Below are 19,499 nucleotides of genomic sequence, written 5' to 3' on the forward strand. Positions count from 1 at the left end.
CTTCAAAAGACATTGGTTAAACCACATAGATTACTTTTATGATGCGTTTATGTAATATTTGGACCTTCAGAGTTCTGGCCACCATTCACTTGGATTGTGAGGACCAACAGAGCTGAGATATTCTTCTAAAACAGCAGCATCTTCATTTGTGAGTATGTACAGGTATGTCATGTGATGACATAATTTCATAGCAATGGAAGATATGCGAGTAATGCTAGTCTTGTTCTATCCACTGACCATCGCCTGTGAAGCTGTGCCAAAATAACAGTCCTGATTGATGAATAATCTTGGCTTTGAGAGGGGGTGATTATTTATTGAACACAGAGGAGCATTTACAAGATGGAAAAGAGAGAAAAATCTGAATTCTCAAGAAAGAAAATATTTGGGATACTTGCTTTATATTCCAACATATTAGGCATAGACATTCCCCTGTCCATTCTTGTAATGGAATCTTGGGCATCTTGGGTGGGCTATAGAACAGAACACATACACGTGATGCAAATGATAAAAGAAAACAAAAACTTTTTTGAAGAATTCAGAACCTTGGGAAACAGTCTGGATCTAATTCCTAACATTGTGCTGTATCAAGTACTCTCGAGGGAGGTGGATCTAGCCAGGTTGGAAACGCAGCTATTCATGTGCTGTGTTCTGTAGCCTCAGTACTGAAGGGTGGGGGAGCATTTTGAAAACCCTTGACTGTGCTCTTGTCTTTCCACATACAGTAGCTCAAACTCAGACACAAGCATAGCAATGAGGGCATGAGTGCCATTCCAATTACATGTAATGTAGCATGGTTTCACTTCCATATGTGCATGATTGCTGATGCACATGCTCAGTGTCTAATGCGTGTCAGTCACATACCTTGAAATCTGTGAAATAAAAAAATAAAAAAATAAATAAAAAAGACATGAAATCCCATCAAATTACTTAAAACTTCATTATCACAGTTATTAGAAGTATTTACAGTAGTACGCATTGTATTTTACCTCTCTGGCCTCCACATACATCCCCATAACTGTTATACTGAGAGAGTTCTGTTGACTGGGGCTGTAAGCATTGAGAAAATGAGGCAAGGCATTAAATTACACCAAATTGTATTGTTCTCTCTAGTCATGCACTCATTTATCAAACATGGGAGACCAGGGCTTGTTATCACAAGGGCTATATCTCAGTAACTATAAGGTTTTGATTCAAAAGTCCAATTACACAAATGTGTTTTCTCTAGCAGTGGTTTTGTACTGTATGCTGTTGGTTTGAAACATACTGTAGTTTAAAACCTTAAATTAGAAATATTTTTGTGAAGTCTATCCTCCAAACTAAAATTTCAATATCATCATATTTGCTATAGCTTTTGGGTAAACAAGCCACTCTGACATGCATTTAGGCAAGGGTCAACTACATAATGCAAGGTGTATTTTAAAGGTTGAACTGTGTTATTATAGGGTATTATTAATAAATGTCTGGTTGGGGCAAGTTGTTGCATCTCTTTTAAACATTATCAATTTATACAATTTAAAAATTACAATGATTTGACATTTTTGTATGTTACCTTGTTTTGTGTTTCATAATTGTTTAACTGTTTAAATTTAGCTGAAAAGCCTATAGTGGGGTTTTAAATGGCAGTTTCCATTGTGACAACCCCATAATCTGTGACAACGTGCCCCACTATTGTGGCACAACTAGCCCCAATACTGAGGAAATGTGGCAAATAGCCCCATTCTCCCCTATTGGTGAAAAACCAATCAATGGCTGATACTTACCCGATGCAGGCCATTTCGTCCGTATCCCGGCAGAGAAGAGGTTTTGGACGTTTGGGAGTCTACAGCAGAGGACAGAATAATTGTATATATTAATACCAGAGTAAAGCTATGTTTGTTGTGCTTGCTTTCAAAGTGGGTGGCATTATACCTATGGTACAGTTAGCATATTGGGAGTCAAAGCGCTGGGCGGCAACACTGCGTGTGTATCTCTCTCTGTTCATGTCCTTCTCCATCTCCTCTTTCAGAATAAGCTTCCCAAGACCTGACTGGATCTATGGTTGAAAAGGAGGGTCAGCCACAGAATCACAGAGAGTGCAACAGATCATAATCTGGCACATACAATGGGGTTCAAAAGTCTGAGACCCCATTAAAATATCTAGGATTCAACATCTAATTTATACCTGTCAATAAAGAGCAAGTTTAAGGTTTTTAACCAATTTAAAACAAAGAAATATTATGACGCAAATTAAATGAATAAGAAATATTGGTAACACTTTACAATAAGTTTACATTTGTTAACATTAGTTAATGCATAAGGTATCATGAACTAACAATTTACAATATATATGTTTCACTAGTGGTCCCCACTTGATATGCATTTATATTGCTGTTTTGACTCCAAATAAAAGCATTTTCTGATAATGAATGCACATTAAAGGATTGGTTTCTATAGTAACAGGTATCCTGGACCTTGCTGAGATGTTCTTCCTGAAGATGTCTGCGTTTCATTTGCTCCTCCTCTTCCTCGTCCCGTGAACGACTCCTTCCATCTGAGCCTGCCAGTCCAGGACCAGGAAAAGATTGTTGAATAAAACAAGAAGGAAAGAAAAAAGAAAGAAAGAAAAGAAGACTGAGATAACTGATAACTGTCACTGTATACATGGCGACCTGCATCGGAACCTGTTTTTTCTCTTATACAGTACACATGAAAAATAAGATCTGATGAAATACAACAAAAATGGCAACATGAGTGAAATAAATGATCAGTCTGATTGGTGAAATCATTTTTATTGGAAATGTAGCTGTGTTTGATTTCTAAGTGCTAGAAATTCCATATGTAAAGCCACCTATAGCATCCTAGAGCGTTCTTCAAACTTACTGCCACTACAACTGGCTCTGGGGAAAAGATATATGGGAATTAGAAGCCAAATTAATAGCAATTAAGAACAATATTAATCCAAGAGGTCTCAATCCAAGAGTTTTCGTTTAAGCAGGTTTGTACGTGTGCCAAGAGGCCTGGAGGAGCCAGTGGCAGGAGCATACCTAAAGCAGCGAGGGACGGAGGACAAGGCCAGTAGTCTGTCTCAATCTTTGGGGTTTCATCCGGGCGAGGGGCGTGGGCAGCAGGGAACTTGGAAGATTTGATGATGCCATCAGCAGACTTGCTTTGGGCTGCCAAGGCAGCTGAATCTGAATCGGTATTTTGGGGGGAACTGGACTATCAGTGACCGTCTCTCATTGGCTAACAATAAGAACAGTGCTGGCCAATCAGTTCAAAACATGACATTTCAGTACTTTGACATGCAGACAATAAATCTTTTGAATATGCATTATGTTATTAAGCTAAATATTTGTGGTCTTGCAGCCACAAATGTTTGATCTTTTTATGTTTCAATTGTTTTATCTATAAAACACTAATAGCTTGTATTCAAATATAGTGTCAAATGCTTTGATATGTTGAAGGCCAGTACTGCATTTAATACAGGACTATATAAAGTGGCATTATAGAGCACACTTGCTACTGTATGCAAACTTGTGGTGATGTATAATATAAATAAATTGAGCAAGCAGAGAATGTAGATAGCTTATCTAAAGTGTAAGCTGCCATTTAGTTTATTGATACCAGCTTGAATTGAAGAGTTTTTGAATAAGCAAGAAAGAGGTTAAAGCAGAATAATCTTTTTTTTTATTTTTTATTTTTTATGGTAATCTGAGAATTTGTTATGGGATCTGGCAAGCTGTTACTCCATGCGATTTCAAGGCAGAAGTTTAATGCTGATTGTTAAACAAGAAGGAAGTTTAGTTTCTTGTTGTGGGCGAATCAGTTGTTAGGAGGCAAAAAAAAAAAAAAAAAAAAAAAAAAAGGGACAAAAGAGATGAGAAAAGTTTATGACGACAAATGATACTTACATGTGAACACAGGATGTGATGTGACAAGCATCATAACCATATTAATGGATGGATGGAGTCAACGCACATGAACAAACATGTATAAATAATACAAATCATAGTCAGATATCATGCATGTACAAAAACACACACCAGAACAACAGTCGCCAAAAAACAATAATCCTGTAGCATGGACAAAATGTGTTTTACGGTCTTTTCATGTTATATATAGATATCATAAGACACAATTCTGTAAAGTTCATTCAAATCATTTTAATGTAAATCTTTAAAAATTTTGTCAAAAACTTTAAGCAACCATACCATGCTGTTTGTAGATTGGTGGTTTTCTATACATGTTAATGCCTTGGTCTGTGAAATTAAAAATAAAGATCTAGATTCAATTACACATTTTAAACCAAGTCACAAATAAGACGCTCCAATCATCCAATCAGTGACTGCTAATCATGATCTGGGGAAAACTGATGCACATAAAGTTTGACTAGAACGTCTTCATTATACTGTATGTAGCAATACATGTACTTAGAATAAAAAATGATCCAAAAGCAACCATCAAAAACAATAAATGAGAAAAAGCAAAAAACATCTTTAAAACATAAAGGGGAGGGTGCAAAGAGGGATTGAAATTAAAGAATGGGAGCATTAAAAACAACAGGAGAGGCAGAAATAGGGAGATGAACACGTGTATTAATGGATGCACCAGCTCCTACCTGGGATGTGGAAATGTTTAGGGGTCAGAGAGAGGGTCGGGGTGTCCGGCCGAGAGGAAAGGGGAGAACTCCGGCCACTGGACGGCTCAGTGCCTCCAAACAAGAAGAGGAGGATAAGTGGGAGAAAGAAAGGTAAAAAAGGAAACAGAAAGAATAAAAGAAGGAAAGAAAGAGAGAGTAATGCTGGAATAAATCTTCACGAAAGGAAGGATGGACGAAAAGAAAAAGACTTAACAGGGAGGTGGACAAAGAGACGGAATGGACCATGTGAGTCTGCCCCACAAAAGAGAACAGGTGTTGAAAGACAGAAAGATTGAAAAAGAAGGAATGTTTCAGGAGAGCAGCATGCAAATGCCTCACAATCACAAACACATCAAAAGGTACAATTAAAAAAATATTTTAGAAACTGTTAAGAAACCTTTGTGTCTGATTAGAATATGACTGAATAGCCTTTGAAGGGTAAGTATTTATTAGAGACTTTGCCTGTGAGGGAAAAAATGGATTGTGTGAGCATGCAACCTATAAACTCTGTTCCAAAGGCAGCATTTTTAGGCATCAAAGGCATGATCCCGACATAAAGGCTGTTAAAAAATTAAGCAGCCTAATTTTGCTACTTCCTAAGATACCTCGTAAAATCATGGTAAATTTTGTGGTTTCTATGGTTTTCCTAAAAATACCATAGATCAACTATTATTACTGTAGTAATGGCTAATTTTCTAAAGGGACTGATAAATCTATTGTGTGGGAACCCAAAAACTTTTTTAAGAGTAAAAACTAAGGCAGATGCTATTTGCACCCTGGTGCAAATAATGGTAAATGCTAATTACACCCCAAGTGCAAATAGCGGCAGATATTATTTGAGCCCCAACCCTGGTGCAAATAATGGTAGATACTATTTGCATCCATATTTAAATACTAACATACAGTATATGGACATCACTGCAGCATGTTTATTGTGTTTATTAATAGTCCCACAGACACCCTTCAACAACCCCTACCCCTAAACCTAACCTTAACCTTCCCTTAGATAAAATAACCTTGATTTTACTACAGTAACCACAGTTTTACCATGATATTTTGTAGTAAAATTATAGTAACCACAAAATGAATCATGGTTACTATATTACCACCATATTACTGTAGTGATGCATGGCTAATTGCATTAAATCTATGGTTTCTGCCAAAATACATGGTTACTACAATATTACTATTGTATTACAGTAATACAATCTGAGGAAGGGAATAAGTGCGATCGACAGACCCCGCCTCCGGATTAGACCCTTTTCTGCGTTTCCCGACATTCACCGTGACCAAATCACTGCAATGAAATCAACCTTTATATTAATTTTCAATTATCATTGTGAGGAAATATTAAGAGTGGAAACATGGTAAAAAAAAAATTGGTTTAATCAAACTGGGGTCTCTAGGACAACACTACACATTTACACCGTCTTTACAGCCCACGCCACTGCAGAGACACCTATTGCCTGTTTTTTGTTTTTTTCACCCAATTTGGAATGCCCAATTCCCAATGTGCTTTTAAGTCCTCGTGGTCGCGTAGTGATCCGGGTGGCGGAGGACGAATCCCAGCTGCCTCCGTGTCTGAGACCGCCAACCCACACATCTTATCACATGGCTTGTTGAGTGTGTTGCCATGGAGACATAGCACGTGTGGAGGCTTCACTCCATCCACCGTGGCATCCACGCTCAACTCACCACACGCCCCACCGAGAACGAACCACATTATAGTGACCATGAGGAGGTTACCCCATGTGACTTTACCCTCCCTAGCAACCGGGCCAATTTGGTTGCTTAGGAGACCTGGCTGGAGTCACTCAGCATGCCCTGGGATTCGAACTAGCGAACTAGCGAACTCCAGGGGTGGTAGCCAGCGTCTTTTACCACTGAGCTACCCAGGCCCCCTCCTATTGCCTGGTTTTGTCGTTTATTTCTGTGGTTCCACCAGATTATTAGGGTGCAAATTGCTGTACTGTGTGGCAGATGCCATTTACACCAGGGTGCAAATAGTCACTCCGAAAAAATAATGCTGTCACTGAGTTAGCTTAGTGACATGCTAATGACAAATTCTATTGAAATCACTTCTGAGTTGAGTTTTCAGTGCGCTTCACATGTTACTTGTATAACACACAGAGTTGCTGCCTACATAGAGTGATCTAAAACTGTCAATTATGGGGCTTTTAACTTGACACAGTTATTAAAAATTTGGCACTCTTGCACAAAACACAGAAAAACAGCGAGAAGAGTCGTAACAATCAAAAACGTCAGTCTAGAGTACAATATGTTTACATTGAAAAACAATTAAAAAGCATACAAACGGAAAAGACCGACCCCACTATGATGTACCATTTTAGTTATATAGGCAGTCAATAACAAGAAAGCTCACTCGTTTTTGGAACAGAGTTAATAGAGTATTTGTTATGTAACAGTGACATGGTTAAATGTTGGTTAATTGTCATCGAATGAGCAGACTATTGAATGGAAGGTTAAAACGTGGAACCAGCATGCTTCTGAGTTGCCAAGGGCACCAAAAAGCTTTACACAGAGTCAACAACAGCCATGAAGCCAAGACATACCTATGTAGAAAGAATCTGTGGGGAAGACAGAGGGACATTGCACACAGGAGTATGTGATTAGTAAAATGTGTTGGCATTACATGTGGTTCAGCTGCATTAACAGAACAAAAGCAGCTCTCAACCTCACAATTGTCATACAGGACCCTGTGCCATTCAAGCATTACAAGTTCAGAACTTGTGACATTCTCAAAGCAAAGCCGCCATATGAGAAGCACAGCTTTACAAACTACAGAATAAAGTGAATCATCATGGCATAATTCCAGCAGCCCTGAATCAAGACATGATGGAGTCAAGGTGGTTTTGTGTCTTCGGAACGATATTGACGCTAAGAATGAGGCGAACATGTCGGGCAGCAGGGGACGGAGAGGGCTTACCTCTGTTATTGGGGAGGAAGTGATGTCTGAAGGGGGAGGTAGGGCGTGTATCGCTGTTGCTGGAGCGCAAAGAAGAGCAGAGCTTCAGCATTCCTGCCGGCCGCTCAGGGAAGATGAAGAGTGGAGGAAAAGAGGAAAAGACAAAAGACAAAAGGATGCAAGGAGCACACATGAGCAGAGGAGGGAGGCAGGCCATAGGCTCAGGAGAAAACGGAAAGCAAGGAAAGGTAATGAGAGGAGGGCTGACAATAAGAGACGAGGAGATGACTCGCTCATCGCTTGAGGCTGAATCCTCTGGAGTCCTATGAAGGGAGAATTTGGAAATAATCAGTCATTTTGTAAAACTCACCTGGTCTGTGGAAATGCTGGGGTGACTTGGATAGAGGAGGTATGTAGTTATGGCGGTGATAGACCGGAGAGCCAATAGAGCCCTGACTGGTTGATCTCTGTATGATGCGTTCCCTCATTTCACAACAACCCTAATGCACACACACACACCATTACATATGGGAAAGTTAAACAGATTCACTGTATTTTGTATTAGGACATGGTTAAATGGAGATGCTCAACTGGCTCTGTTGTTAAAGGGATAGTTCACCCCAAAATAAAAATTCATTCATACACACCCATGTTGTTCCACATTCATATGCTGCTATTTTTTAGTGGAACACAGAAGTGGCATTTTTGTATCTAAATGCGATCACAAATGAGAGTTCAGAGCTTTGGCGGAAGAGAAGATTATCAGTGAATAAAGACTTAGGCATAATTTACCTAAAAAAGACAATTCTGTTATCATTTGCTCAACCTCATTTAGTTCCAATCTCGTTTGACTTTCTTTCTTCTGTAGAACCCAAAAGAAGATGCTAGGCAGAATGTTAGCCTCAGCCACCATTCACTTTCATTGTATGAAAAAACAAAAGATGCAATGAAAGTGAATGGCGACTGAGTCTAGCATTCTGCCTAACATATCCTTTTGTGTTCCACAGCAGAAAGTGAATTTTTGTGTGAAATATCCCTGTAAAGTTTGATCTGTTCCTCACACAAAGCCATTGTATGGCTTCAGATAACTTGGTAAATAGCGTATGAGTTTTATGAACTACTTTTATGGTGTTTTTTGTTGTTGTCCTTTTTGGAGCCTGACAGCCATGGTCATTATGAACTGGAAAAGAGCTGGATAAGGATTCATCAAAAATTCTCCTTTAAAAAAAATAACAGCATTCATGTTTGGAACGACATTCCAAACTTGGTACACACCAAACCACTATTTGTTGAGTTAATAATGACAGAATTTTCATTACTGGGTGAACTATTCCTTTGACGAGAGCTCTTGAATACTGCATGGAGTCTGCAATGATTATAACAAATGCAAGTAAAAGCATCACCAAGATCAGTGTAACATGAACACAGATTTCTAAGCATTGTTAAACAGCTTCTAACCTCAGCAGAAGGGGTGGGAGACAGCGTCCTTGGAGACTGAAACAGAACAGGAACAACAGCTCTATGTAATTAGGGATCAGAATCAGTACTAAATGGTGGATGATTCTACAATCTACTTTAGGAGCAGCAAGTGTTCTAGTGAACCATTGAAGTATACGCTTTTTTAAAAGTCTATGGGTTCGTTTATTTGGCAAGCTGTATCTCAGAGAACAAGAGACTGTCAGAGAAACACAGACACACACACACACACACACACACACACTCACAGAGCACATTTGCTTCTTTTTAGCCATTAACAATACATAGGATTTCATTTAGTGCCTATAAGAAAAGGCTGAAATTGAGATTAAATGCATCTCCAAGACGAGAGGGAAAACAGTGTAGCCAAAGCTCATGAAGATGACCTGTTAGAGCCTAAATTGCCGATGTCACTAACAACTTACTATTTCTGTTGACATTGAGGAAGGGTCTTGTGGCAGGGTCTGGGAATGTGGACACAGAACTTAAAGTCACTAAACATAATGTATTATGTTGTATGTCATGGGAACAGCTGTGTCTTCCAACACATGCATTGCATGAAGTTTGAAATGAAATGAATGGCACGATGGAGGAATTGCAAAGAAACACTTGCAGTGTTAGTTTTAGTGTTAGTTGCTGTCTAATGTTATGTTAAAGGATCGTTTGATTCAATCGACACTGGTCAAAGGTAGGCTGAGTTCTCTGGGAAAATTATATCACTTCTTTGAGGCTGAACAGTACTTTTCATGCCATGTTTATTAGACAGTTTCTCTGTTGTTGCCATGTAGATGGTTTAGAGATTGAGTTTTCCAGTGGGCTCATGATTGCAAACTTCATGTGATAGTCACTCATATGATGTACTGTGCAGAGCAGCCAATCAAATGAAAGTACAGAGCAGCCAATGAGAAACTAGGCGTGAAAAGTATTAGATGTTCATGCTTATTAGATTACACTGCGTGCCCAATTATTAGGCAAACTGTATTCCTCAGGATTAATTTTATTGTTGAACAAACACAATGCTCTCAGTCAATCCAAAATGTTATTGAACCTCAAACCTGAATGTTTACAAAGAAAAAGTGAGTTTTGTCTTTCTCAGGGGAATATATAAGTGTGCACAATTATTAGGCAACTATTAGTGTGCACAATTATTAGGCAACTAAATTACAAAAATAATTTCTCCCAACTCAACTGTTTATTCTCAATTTTTAGAGTAGGTAAAACAAATAAGTAACACAAAATGACAATTAAATAACATTTTTGGCCTTTCAAAAATATTCAGTGACCAATATAGCCACCCTTCTTTTCAATAACTGCCATGAGCCTTCCATCCATAGAGTCTGTCAGTTTCTTGATCTGTTCACGATCAACTTTCACTGAAGCAGCATCCACAGCCTCCCAAATGCTGTTCAAAGGAGGTGTATTGTCTTCCTCACTGTAAATCTCACATTTGAAAAGGGCCCACAAGTCCTCAACAATATTTTAAGTCAGGTGAGGAAGGGGGGCCAAGTCATTATTTTGGCATCTTTGAGGCCCTTGCTGGCTAGCCAAGCAGTGGAGTACTTGGATGCATGTGATGGAGCATTGTCCTGAATAAAGATCATGGCCTTCTTGAATGCTGAGGACTTCTTCCTGTACCACTGTACTTTCCAGAAACTGGCAGTAGGTTTGAGAGTTGAGTTTCAGTCCATCTTCAGCTCGAAAAGGTCCAACTACCTCATCTTTATGATAGCAGCCCATACTAGTACCCCTCCTTCACCTTGCTGGCACCTGACTCGAAGTGGTGCCCTGTGTCCATTAGCGATCCAGCCACGGGCCCATCCATCTGGTCCATCAACAGTCACTCTCATTTCATCTGTCCAAAAAATCTGTCTTCAGGTATTTCTTTCTCCAATCTTGACGCTTCAACTTGTGAATATATTCAGTGGTGGTCGTGTTTCAGCTTCTTGACCTTGGCCATGTCTCTGAGCACTTGAGACCTTGTACTTCAGGACACTCCAGGTAGGTTGCAGTTCTGGAATATGGTAGCATTGGAGGATAATGGGTTCCTGATAGCTTCAAGTTTAATTCTTCTCAAGTCTTTTGCAGTTAATTTGTGCCTTTTCTTCTCCATGCATTTTTTGCGCCCCAGTTGACTATTCGCAACAAAGCGTTTGATTGTCCGGTGGTCACGCTTCAATAGTTTAGCTATTTCAAGAGTGTTGCATCCGTCTGAAAGGTATTTTACAATATTTGTCTTTTCAGTGTCAGTTAAATATCTTTTTTGTCCCATTTTACCTGAGGTAATGAAGCTGCCTAATAATTATGCACACCTTGATATAAGGTGTTAGTCACTTTCACCACACCCTCCCTCATTACACAAATACATACCACCTGAAAATGACTGAATCCAATAAGCATTCAAGTTTATATGGTTTGGAGTTGGAAAATGTGCATGGAAATAATGATAAGATCAGAATACTCACTTGCTAATAATTGGGCACGCAGTGTAGATTAGGTTACCGGTAGGTTTGGTAAGTGACTGAATACAGTATGTTCCCTGCAAAAAAGACCGGTTTACACCAGCATGGATTTCCAGAATTTCCATTTTTGCTGGATGGTGCTGGTCTAGTTAGTTGACCAGCATAGCCATGCTGTCAGCCAGCAAAAACTGCAGGTCAACCAGCATGGTCTTTCTTGTGGAGCCAGCTGACCAAAAAAGTCTTGCTGGTTACAGTATACCAGAGTCCAATGCTGGGACCAGCAATGTTGGTCTTTTCAACAGGGTTAGTAGAGTTCTTATTAGTTTGGTTGGAGGCTATCCACAAACTAATTGGTCATGCCAGTGGCCGTTATTCTATCCTACACACACTTACTGTGGCTCTGCCTCTGGAGGGACTCCCACCTGAGGCTCTAACAGGCTGTAGGGGAGGAAAGGGTTTGAGTTCAGTTATTCTGAGAGCTTACCAGTAATTTAAGAATAGTATTAAAGGAATATTCTGGGTTTTTTGCAATGTAACCTGTACGGATCTGTGGCATGCTGTCGATTACCACAGACAATAATGTTGTTTATGGTAAAATGCTTACAGTAATAACTTTACAATGGAAGCCTAGTTAGCAACTATTACACTGTTTCGAAAGTGCACACTAAAGTAACACTTTAAAAAACCTGGTGTGACAGAATTCCCTGCCATCCCTTATATCTGTTTCATCCAATATGTTACATCAATCTTTCAACTCATTTCATGACCAGCTAGAAAAGAAAACCTGCTTACTTTGCTTAGTATTTACGTGAGGATACCAGGAAGGGATGTGACATTGCAGTGTTTACAATGAGCTGAGTTCCATGCAAGGAATTATGTCGGTAATGAATAACCAGAAGTTCCTCCACTTAAAAAAATAGTCCTGACACCAAAGGACAATTTAGACCACTTTACAGTTAACAAAACTGCAAGCTTCATACTCCAGCCCGCTTGCCTCATGGGCTTCCATTGTAAGTGCATTACTGTAAATTGAATAATAAATGAAATTATTGTTTGTGGTAATTGACAGCATACCATAGATGCTATACATAGACAATAGGTTGAAAATAACCAATAATATTCCTTTAAAGGAATAGTTCACTCAAAAATGAAAATTCTCCCATCATTTACTTACCCTCATGCCATCCCAGATGTGTATGACTTTATTTCATCTGCTGAACTGAAATAAAGGTTGTTAGATGAATATCTCAGCTCCGTCAATGGGTGCCAAAATTTTGAAGTTCCAAAAATTACATAAGTCAGCATAAAACTATTCCATAAGACTCCAGTGGTTAAATCAGATCTTCAGATGTGATATGATAGGTGTGGGTGAGAAACAAATCAATATATGTCATTTTTTACTATAAATTCTCCTCCCTGCTCAGTCAATCTCCACTTTAACTTTCACTTTCAAATTCTTCTTTTTGTGTTTCTGGTGATTCATATTCTTCATGCATATCGCATACATAGAATTTCTTGCAAAAAAGGACTAAAATATTGATCGGTTTCTCACCCATACCTATCATGTAACTTCTGAAGTTTTGGATTAAAACACTGGAGTTGTATGGATTACTTTTATGATGCCTTTATGTGCTTTTTGGAGCATCAAAATTTTTGGCACCCATTCACTTGCATTGTATGGACCTACAGAGCTGAAATATTCTTCTAAAGATCATAATTGGTGTTCTTCAGAAGAGAGAAAGTTATACACATCTGGGATGGCATGAGGTTGAGTAAATGATGAGAGGATTTTCATTTTTGGGTGAACTATTCCTTTAATATGCAACCTCACCATCAGACTGAATGAGATCATAATTGTGACCACCAGAGGGTGCTGTGACACTAATGTCTCTACAGAGAAGGTGCACAGACAAGCATTTTCAGGTCCAGCAGAGCAATGTTTAATATGACAGAGGGAACCAAAGAGCAGTCAGTCAATAAAACAACACAGTTTCTCATACATTCTTTTCATGCACAGACATATGGCTCACATCTACACATGAATACATGCAATGTACAATGTATATTTGCACATGATCACATACAGAGAAATGAGCAAATACACACAGTTGCTCACAGTTGCTCACATCTGCTCTGTCTGCAGCCTGAGAAATTTGATCATCAGTGTTTTTGACACTAATGGGGTCACAGGGAGAGCTACTGTATAATGGTTCCTGTGACAAAGTAGACATCTGGTAATGGGAGCCATTGTCACATAGACAAAGCATTGGCAAGGTTAAGTCGGTTATATAGGGAAAGTAAGGGTAGTGTCTGGGCTGGGGATAGTGGGCATAAGGGGCAAAAGCCCAAAATGCAGGTTTGGAATGGAGACTGCACCACCTGAGGGGGTCAATCTGGAATATTGCACTGCACTGGAACACTTAATAAATTAGCGTAAATACATGTTGCAAAATCACTCCTAATTGGATTACAAGGATGCTAAATGTATTCAGTATACAGTGGCCCCAAAAATATTTGGACACTTAAAGGTATGTCACACTTGAAAATGGCTGAATGTCAATGCATTACATGCAAGTGTCATTTACAAACAAATGATGCTAGTGCTTTTCCTATAACCTCATGTTTCTGAGCAATTACTTTTACCCACCTGGCCTCTGGTGATTTTAAGTGGATATATAAAGTCAGTTCTCCTCAAGTTCATAAAAATGTAGTTCATCACATTAGCTGTTGACATGTTCGACTTAAGTTTGACAGCCAGAAAGTGTCCAAACACTTTCTTTCTTCATTTTGAATAGTATTTTTTTTATTTTATTTATTTATTTATTTTTTTACATTTAAAATCTAAATATAAAATCTAATTTTGCTTAAAAAAATCTTCAGAATAAATGTTACTAGGTTTGATATTTTGTTATATAATGCAATGACATTTATCCAGTTTTTATGTGTGGCTTTAGCGTTCAAATACTTTTTGGGAACTTTTTTTTGACACTGTACATTCTGTAAAGGATTAGGCTGTTTAGACTTTGCACCATCTGACTTGAGGTTTATTAACAGACGCTTTATTTTTAAAACCAAACCTAGTCCAAAATAAAGATGGAATAAGTATCTAAACATACTGTCTATCATGATATAATTCTGAGTGTTCACTCAGCTATACAGAATAATGGCTATCCCTACCGATTTAGGTTATAATAGCACATTGTTTGTTTATTAAGAAGACACTAAATATAGGGGGTTAAGGTTACCTCTCCTGGGCTGTGCCTTCCTTGTTTGTCCAGGGTAGAGGAGGTGGAATGGAGAGACTCATAGGAAATCATGTCTGGACGCTCTATGTCATAAATAGCCTTGACTCTGGGGATGGCTGCTAGATCCTTGTAATCAATAATCTCATTGTCTACTTTTGCCTGGAGGAAGGAGAGCATGAAGGAGAGGGGGAAGCACAGGTGGAGAGACACAGGAAGAAAAGGTTTTGATGAGCAAGAGGGCGGGGCACAGGTCAAAGGTCATCCACATCACATCCAACCAAAGCTACAGCTCATTACAAAGGTCATCACAGAGGGGTGAATGTACACTGTGGAAAGATGAACTACGGCTGATTGTAGATCAATTTGATTTTAGAGGTATGCTTACAAGAACAGTTAACCTGCTTGGTTAATAGCCTATCAGTATAAGTATTTCAGATTGATTTTAAGTGATTAAGTTGTTATGGGTGAAGTGTTTGATTTCTATGCCACTAGCGTCACCAAACAGAATTGCAAAAATAATGATCCATTCCATTCGTCTGACAAAAACAGATAGCCCCAACCCAAATTCCACCACTGAGTTCTGCCAAAGTTATTATGTTGGGCTGGTTGGGATACTCCAACAAACAGAGCAATATCTTGATATCGCCACAGTGTTTTCACTTTTCGGTGAAATCAACCTATTTACATAAAAAAATTACACACTTCACATCTAAATTCTTTGCGTTTGTGAAAGGAATGCAATACTGGGGACACTACATTGGAGTAGCAAATGTTAAATACAAGGCAGATGTTGCAGCAGTAGAGCACAGGTTTGTGCAGACATTGACACATTGAAGGAATATCCCGTGCTTTTCCTGCATGTCCAGGTGTTTGTTTTGCACAGTGAGCCTGAAGTGCAACAGCCTCAGAATCCATTCTGGATTGAGTGGTAAGATCTGACAGACTCAGGAAATGACAGAGGGTGCCGATGAGTGGGACTCACATAGATTGTGTGACCTGGAGACCCAGCGATGCTCGAGCCAGGTCTCGAACAGATACTCTCGGACGATGACCTCGTGGGCTGCGGGAGAATGAGACGTTGTGTTAGCAATCAGTCGGTAATAAGCACACACTTACAGTATTACTAAACACACGCTCATAGATGCCAGTAGCCTTAAGGTTGGTTGTGGAATGCTTAAAAACCCCATGAAATCACTTGTCGAGCAGTTTTCTTTCATGTGTTGACATATTTCCGGTTGAAACAGGAAGTTGGGGCGGGACATTTCAAAATGCTTGTTCCTTTTTCTTATAAATATCCAGTAACCTTTAGTTTACATCACATTAATGAACCATGATTTGCTATTTGATATTGCTGGTCAGGGGCAGCTGGTATTAGGGGGAGGAACATTTTCATTCTAGAGAGCATTTGATTAGAGTGCAGGATGAGTCATCAATATTTTTGATCCATTTCCAGTAAGAGACTGTACATTTTAAAACAATCTGCTTAAAGGGATAGTTCACCCAAAAATTTAAATTCTCTCATCATTTACTCACCCTCATTTCTTTCTTCTGCAGAACAAATAAATATATTTATTCTAAACAAATAAAGATACATTTTTACTTTCACATTCTTTTTCTTTTGTTTTTGGTGATTCACATACTTCATGCTTATCCCCATCTACTGGGCAGGAAGGAGAATTTATACTTAAAAAAAAAAGGACTTAAATATTGATCTGTTTCTCACCCACACCTATCACATTGCTTCAGAAGACATGGAATAAACCACTGGAGTCGTATGGATTACATTTATGATGCCTTTGCATGCTTTTTGGAGCTTCAAAGTTCTGCTCACCATTCACTGAGCAGACCCAAGATATTCTTCTAAATAACTTGATTAATGTTCTGCAGAAGAAAGAAAATTATGCACATCTGGGATAGCATGAGGTGAATAAAAGTAAATGATGAGAAACTATTCTTACTATAGTTACTATAGTTATAGTTATACTATATTTATTTCTATGAACTTCAAGGCATATAGTACCATATATAAACAGGGAACAGAAACGGTTCAAGGAAAGAAGAAATGAAAACGAACATTTTTTTTTTTTTCAGATCATAACGGAAAACAATGTCTCTTTCATTTGTTCCGGAGTGAAAACATTACTTTTAAATGCTGGTAACCAATCTGTACATATGCTCTTTGTGGGTACACTTAGGTTTCAAAAATGTAAAATGAATTTGGACTGCGTATGGTGAAATTTAATCCAAACGTACCCATGCAGTCTGTACGTGAAAGGTGACAGAGATTAATTAACTGATTTTATATGGCCAGTTGTAAATTTAAATATATTAATTATTTTGGGGAAATATTTCATATAAAGGATGCATTTATTGACAATATCTTATTTTATATCACATATATGTATACTATGCCTCTATGCTGATCAATCCCCCAAACAGGAAAAATGTGGTCGCTTATTTTCGCCTGTTTTGGTGAGACAAGTTGCTTATTTTGGACTTGTTTTTCTAGACCAGGACTCTTGTTTCTCTTGTGAGAACTGGCATCACTGCAACTGTTATATCACCCACCCTTAGGACAGAGTACTGTTCTTTAAAAAAAAAATTATTCCGTTCTAACCAATTACCATTTGGAAAGGAGGCTGCGGATCGCCGGAGCCTGAACGAAATAATACAGTTTCTGCTCAGAACGAACCTAAGTGAAAAACATGTCATTTCGAATCCATATAAATGGCGAAGATAATAGACATGGACTAAAAGCCGCAAAACTCCTATTTCAATTTCATGGGGTCTTTAAATAACAGCACGGAGATGCATTCTTGAGCTTTCATTCAGCACAAATTGCAAACATTGCAGAATTTCCAGCCTGTATTCTCTCATACTCCAATGCAACCACATAGGCAAGCCTTCCCAAGATGCACTTAAGATGTTTAATTTCATACAACTATTGCAGCCAGAGCAGCCAACCCCTCAGATATGACTCTTGGTGGGTGAGTGTCACCCTTTAGTAAAAATTTTGTTTATGCCTCTAAAGGGCTGTGAGTACAATTTGAGCTCATATCTGAGACAGTTCTGCGTGAAGTCAAACAGCCGTCATTCCTGTAATGGTGAATGGAGCCCTGGTGAGCTGGAGCCACATGCCTGCAAAGGTGAGAAGCACAATGATTCACACACAGGCTGTTATGGGAAAGAAGGCATGGGCTGAAGCCCTCTACTGGTGGGTGACTGTAAGAGCAGGAGCTGCAAGACTACACTCGCCATTCCCCGCTCTGCTGCCAGAAGCAGAATACAGTACCTGCCTTTCTGATTGGTGCAGAGCTGTAACTGTGGGTAGGAGGGGCTGTGAAGGGAGGAAAAGGCATCACAGGATATGGCATCACAGTCAACGAAACACTTTTGCATAGTATGCCTTAGCAAAACTCAGCCAGTGCTAACTCTATTGTTCGCCAAACAATAGCACTGCATACAGTACATAGTCACCTATGCACAGCCTCACTTTCTATCCTGTGCATGCAGGCAGATCCTGATTTTGGGTTTTGTGGGACATGAGGTTATCTTTAAAAGGATAGTTCACCCAAAAAAGAAAATTCTGTCATTATTTAGTCAACCTCATGTTGTTTCAAATCTTTATGACTTTCTTTTTTCTGACTGTCATTCTCACTAAAATCTTCTTTTGTGTGCCACAGGAGTAAAAAAGTCATACAGGTTTTGAAACAACACGAAGATGAGTAAATGGTGACAGAATTTTCATTTCTGAGTGAACTATGTCTTTGATATCTTCGTTCTAGCAGTTATTTGTGGATTCTAGTGGTTATAACACTTCTATGAAGGTTGTCACCTTGCAGCTAACTTGCAGGAGAAGAAAGTAAGCATATTCTTATTGTTTATGCGTGCCAGTTCACACTTGTCGGGGAGGAGGGGGCTGGGTGTGGGGCATTGAAGTTAAATGAAAACACACAGCAGTTTGGTCTTGCTTTGAAGTAAAGCAGGACAGTTGAGGGAGTTGAATTAGCTGGAAGCATTGCAGTTTGGAGCGAGTGCAGAGCAGAAGACTGCAAACCTCACGACTGCCCAGGGGACGCGAGCCCAGCCGAGAGCCACCTGGGCCCCGGCTCTGTGTCTGTGACTGAGGGTAAAAGATATCAAACGGACTGGGTTTTCCTTTAGGATGCTGCCAAGCTGCCTAAGGAGGAGAATCACAACAGAATGGACAAACACTCACTGACAAACACTCTGGCTTTGACTCAGACGTAGCGCCTCAGTTAGAGCACCTGAGCCATTCGAAATAAAACTTGAGAGGACAACTTTGGAGTCACAGTGGGGAGTTTTTGTATGAAAAGAGTGAAAGGGGCTTTGAAGAATGTAAAAATGTTTAATGACATCTCTCAGGGTTTTGTAGACTTGTTTATGGGCTGAAGATGAAGTTAGGAAACAAGAAAAAATTGTCTCTTCCAGAGATAGACATGGCTGACTAAGGGGCTAGGGTGTGTTCATATAGATTCTGTAGACACTCACTCTGTACTTCTCTTCCACTCTACTGCTGTTCTTACAGTCTGGATGCCACACTGTAGAACCTGAGAGAGAGAGAGATAGAGAGAGAGACAGAATAAGTGGATGGGGAATATCTGAACCCTATTAACAATTTCGTGCTATTCTAACACTAAGGACGTGACATCATTTGGGCCCTTTCTATAGCATGGCAGGAAGACAAGTCAAGCTCAACCATTCAACCCCGAGAAAAATGATCAACCAAGTATTTGTATTTAATTCATGGGAAT

The 19,499-nt window shown here is 39.1% G+C and overlaps 1 protein-coding gene across 24 annotated transcripts in view; it reads right to left on the minus strand.

Annotated features, from left to right (window-relative positions):
* Nucleotides 1-436: 436 nt before the first annotated feature.
* Nucleotides 437-19,499, minus strand: part of LOC127426863 (actin-binding LIM protein 1-like) — a 65,258-nt gene continuing 46,195 nt past the window's right edge. Inside the window, exons 8-26 of one of the 24 annotated variants that reach the window (XM_051673907.1) lie at nt 19,237-19,295; nt 18,782-18,904; nt 18,017-18,061; nt 15,707-15,784; nt 14,725-14,883; nt 11,873-11,917; nt 9,446-9,484; nt 9,003-9,038; nt 7,915-8,044; nt 7,566-7,658; nt 7,192-7,206; nt 4,598-4,690; nt 4,191-4,238; nt 3,024-3,164; nt 2,451-2,536; nt 1,909-2,032; nt 1,761-1,819; nt 987-1,047; nt 437-869 (exon numbers count right to left, since the gene is read on the minus strand). In XM_051673907.1, coding sequence (XP_051529867.1) covers nt 850-869; nt 987-1,047; nt 1,761-1,819; nt 1,909-2,032; nt 2,451-2,536; nt 3,024-3,164; nt 4,191-4,238; nt 4,598-4,690; nt 7,192-7,206; nt 7,566-7,658; nt 7,915-8,044; nt 9,003-9,038; nt 9,446-9,484; nt 11,873-11,917; nt 14,725-14,883; nt 15,707-15,784; nt 18,017-18,061; nt 18,782-18,904; nt 19,237-19,295 — 1,454 coding nt within the window. In that variant the 3' untranslated portion in view covers nt 437-849. The remainder of the gene's footprint in view (nt 870-986; nt 1,048-1,760; nt 1,820-1,908; nt 2,033-2,450; nt 2,537-3,023; nt 3,165-4,190; nt 4,239-4,597; nt 4,691-7,191; nt 7,207-7,565; nt 7,659-7,914; nt 8,045-9,002; nt 9,039-9,445; nt 9,485-11,872; nt 11,918-14,724; nt 14,884-15,706; nt 15,785-18,016; nt 18,062-18,781; nt 18,905-19,236; nt 19,296-19,499) is intronic. The other 23 variants (XM_051673909.1, XM_051673917.1, XM_051673908.1 and 20 more) reach the window with 23 other exon arrangements.

Source organism: Myxocyprinus asiaticus, chromosome 36 (assembly GCF_019703515.2).
Source record: "Myxocyprinus asiaticus isolate MX2 ecotype Aquarium Trade chromosome 36, UBuf_Myxa_2, whole genome shotgun sequence".
In the NCBI taxonomy this organism is placed as follows: Eukaryota; Metazoa; Chordata; class Actinopteri; order Cypriniformes; family Catostomidae; genus Myxocyprinus; species Myxocyprinus asiaticus.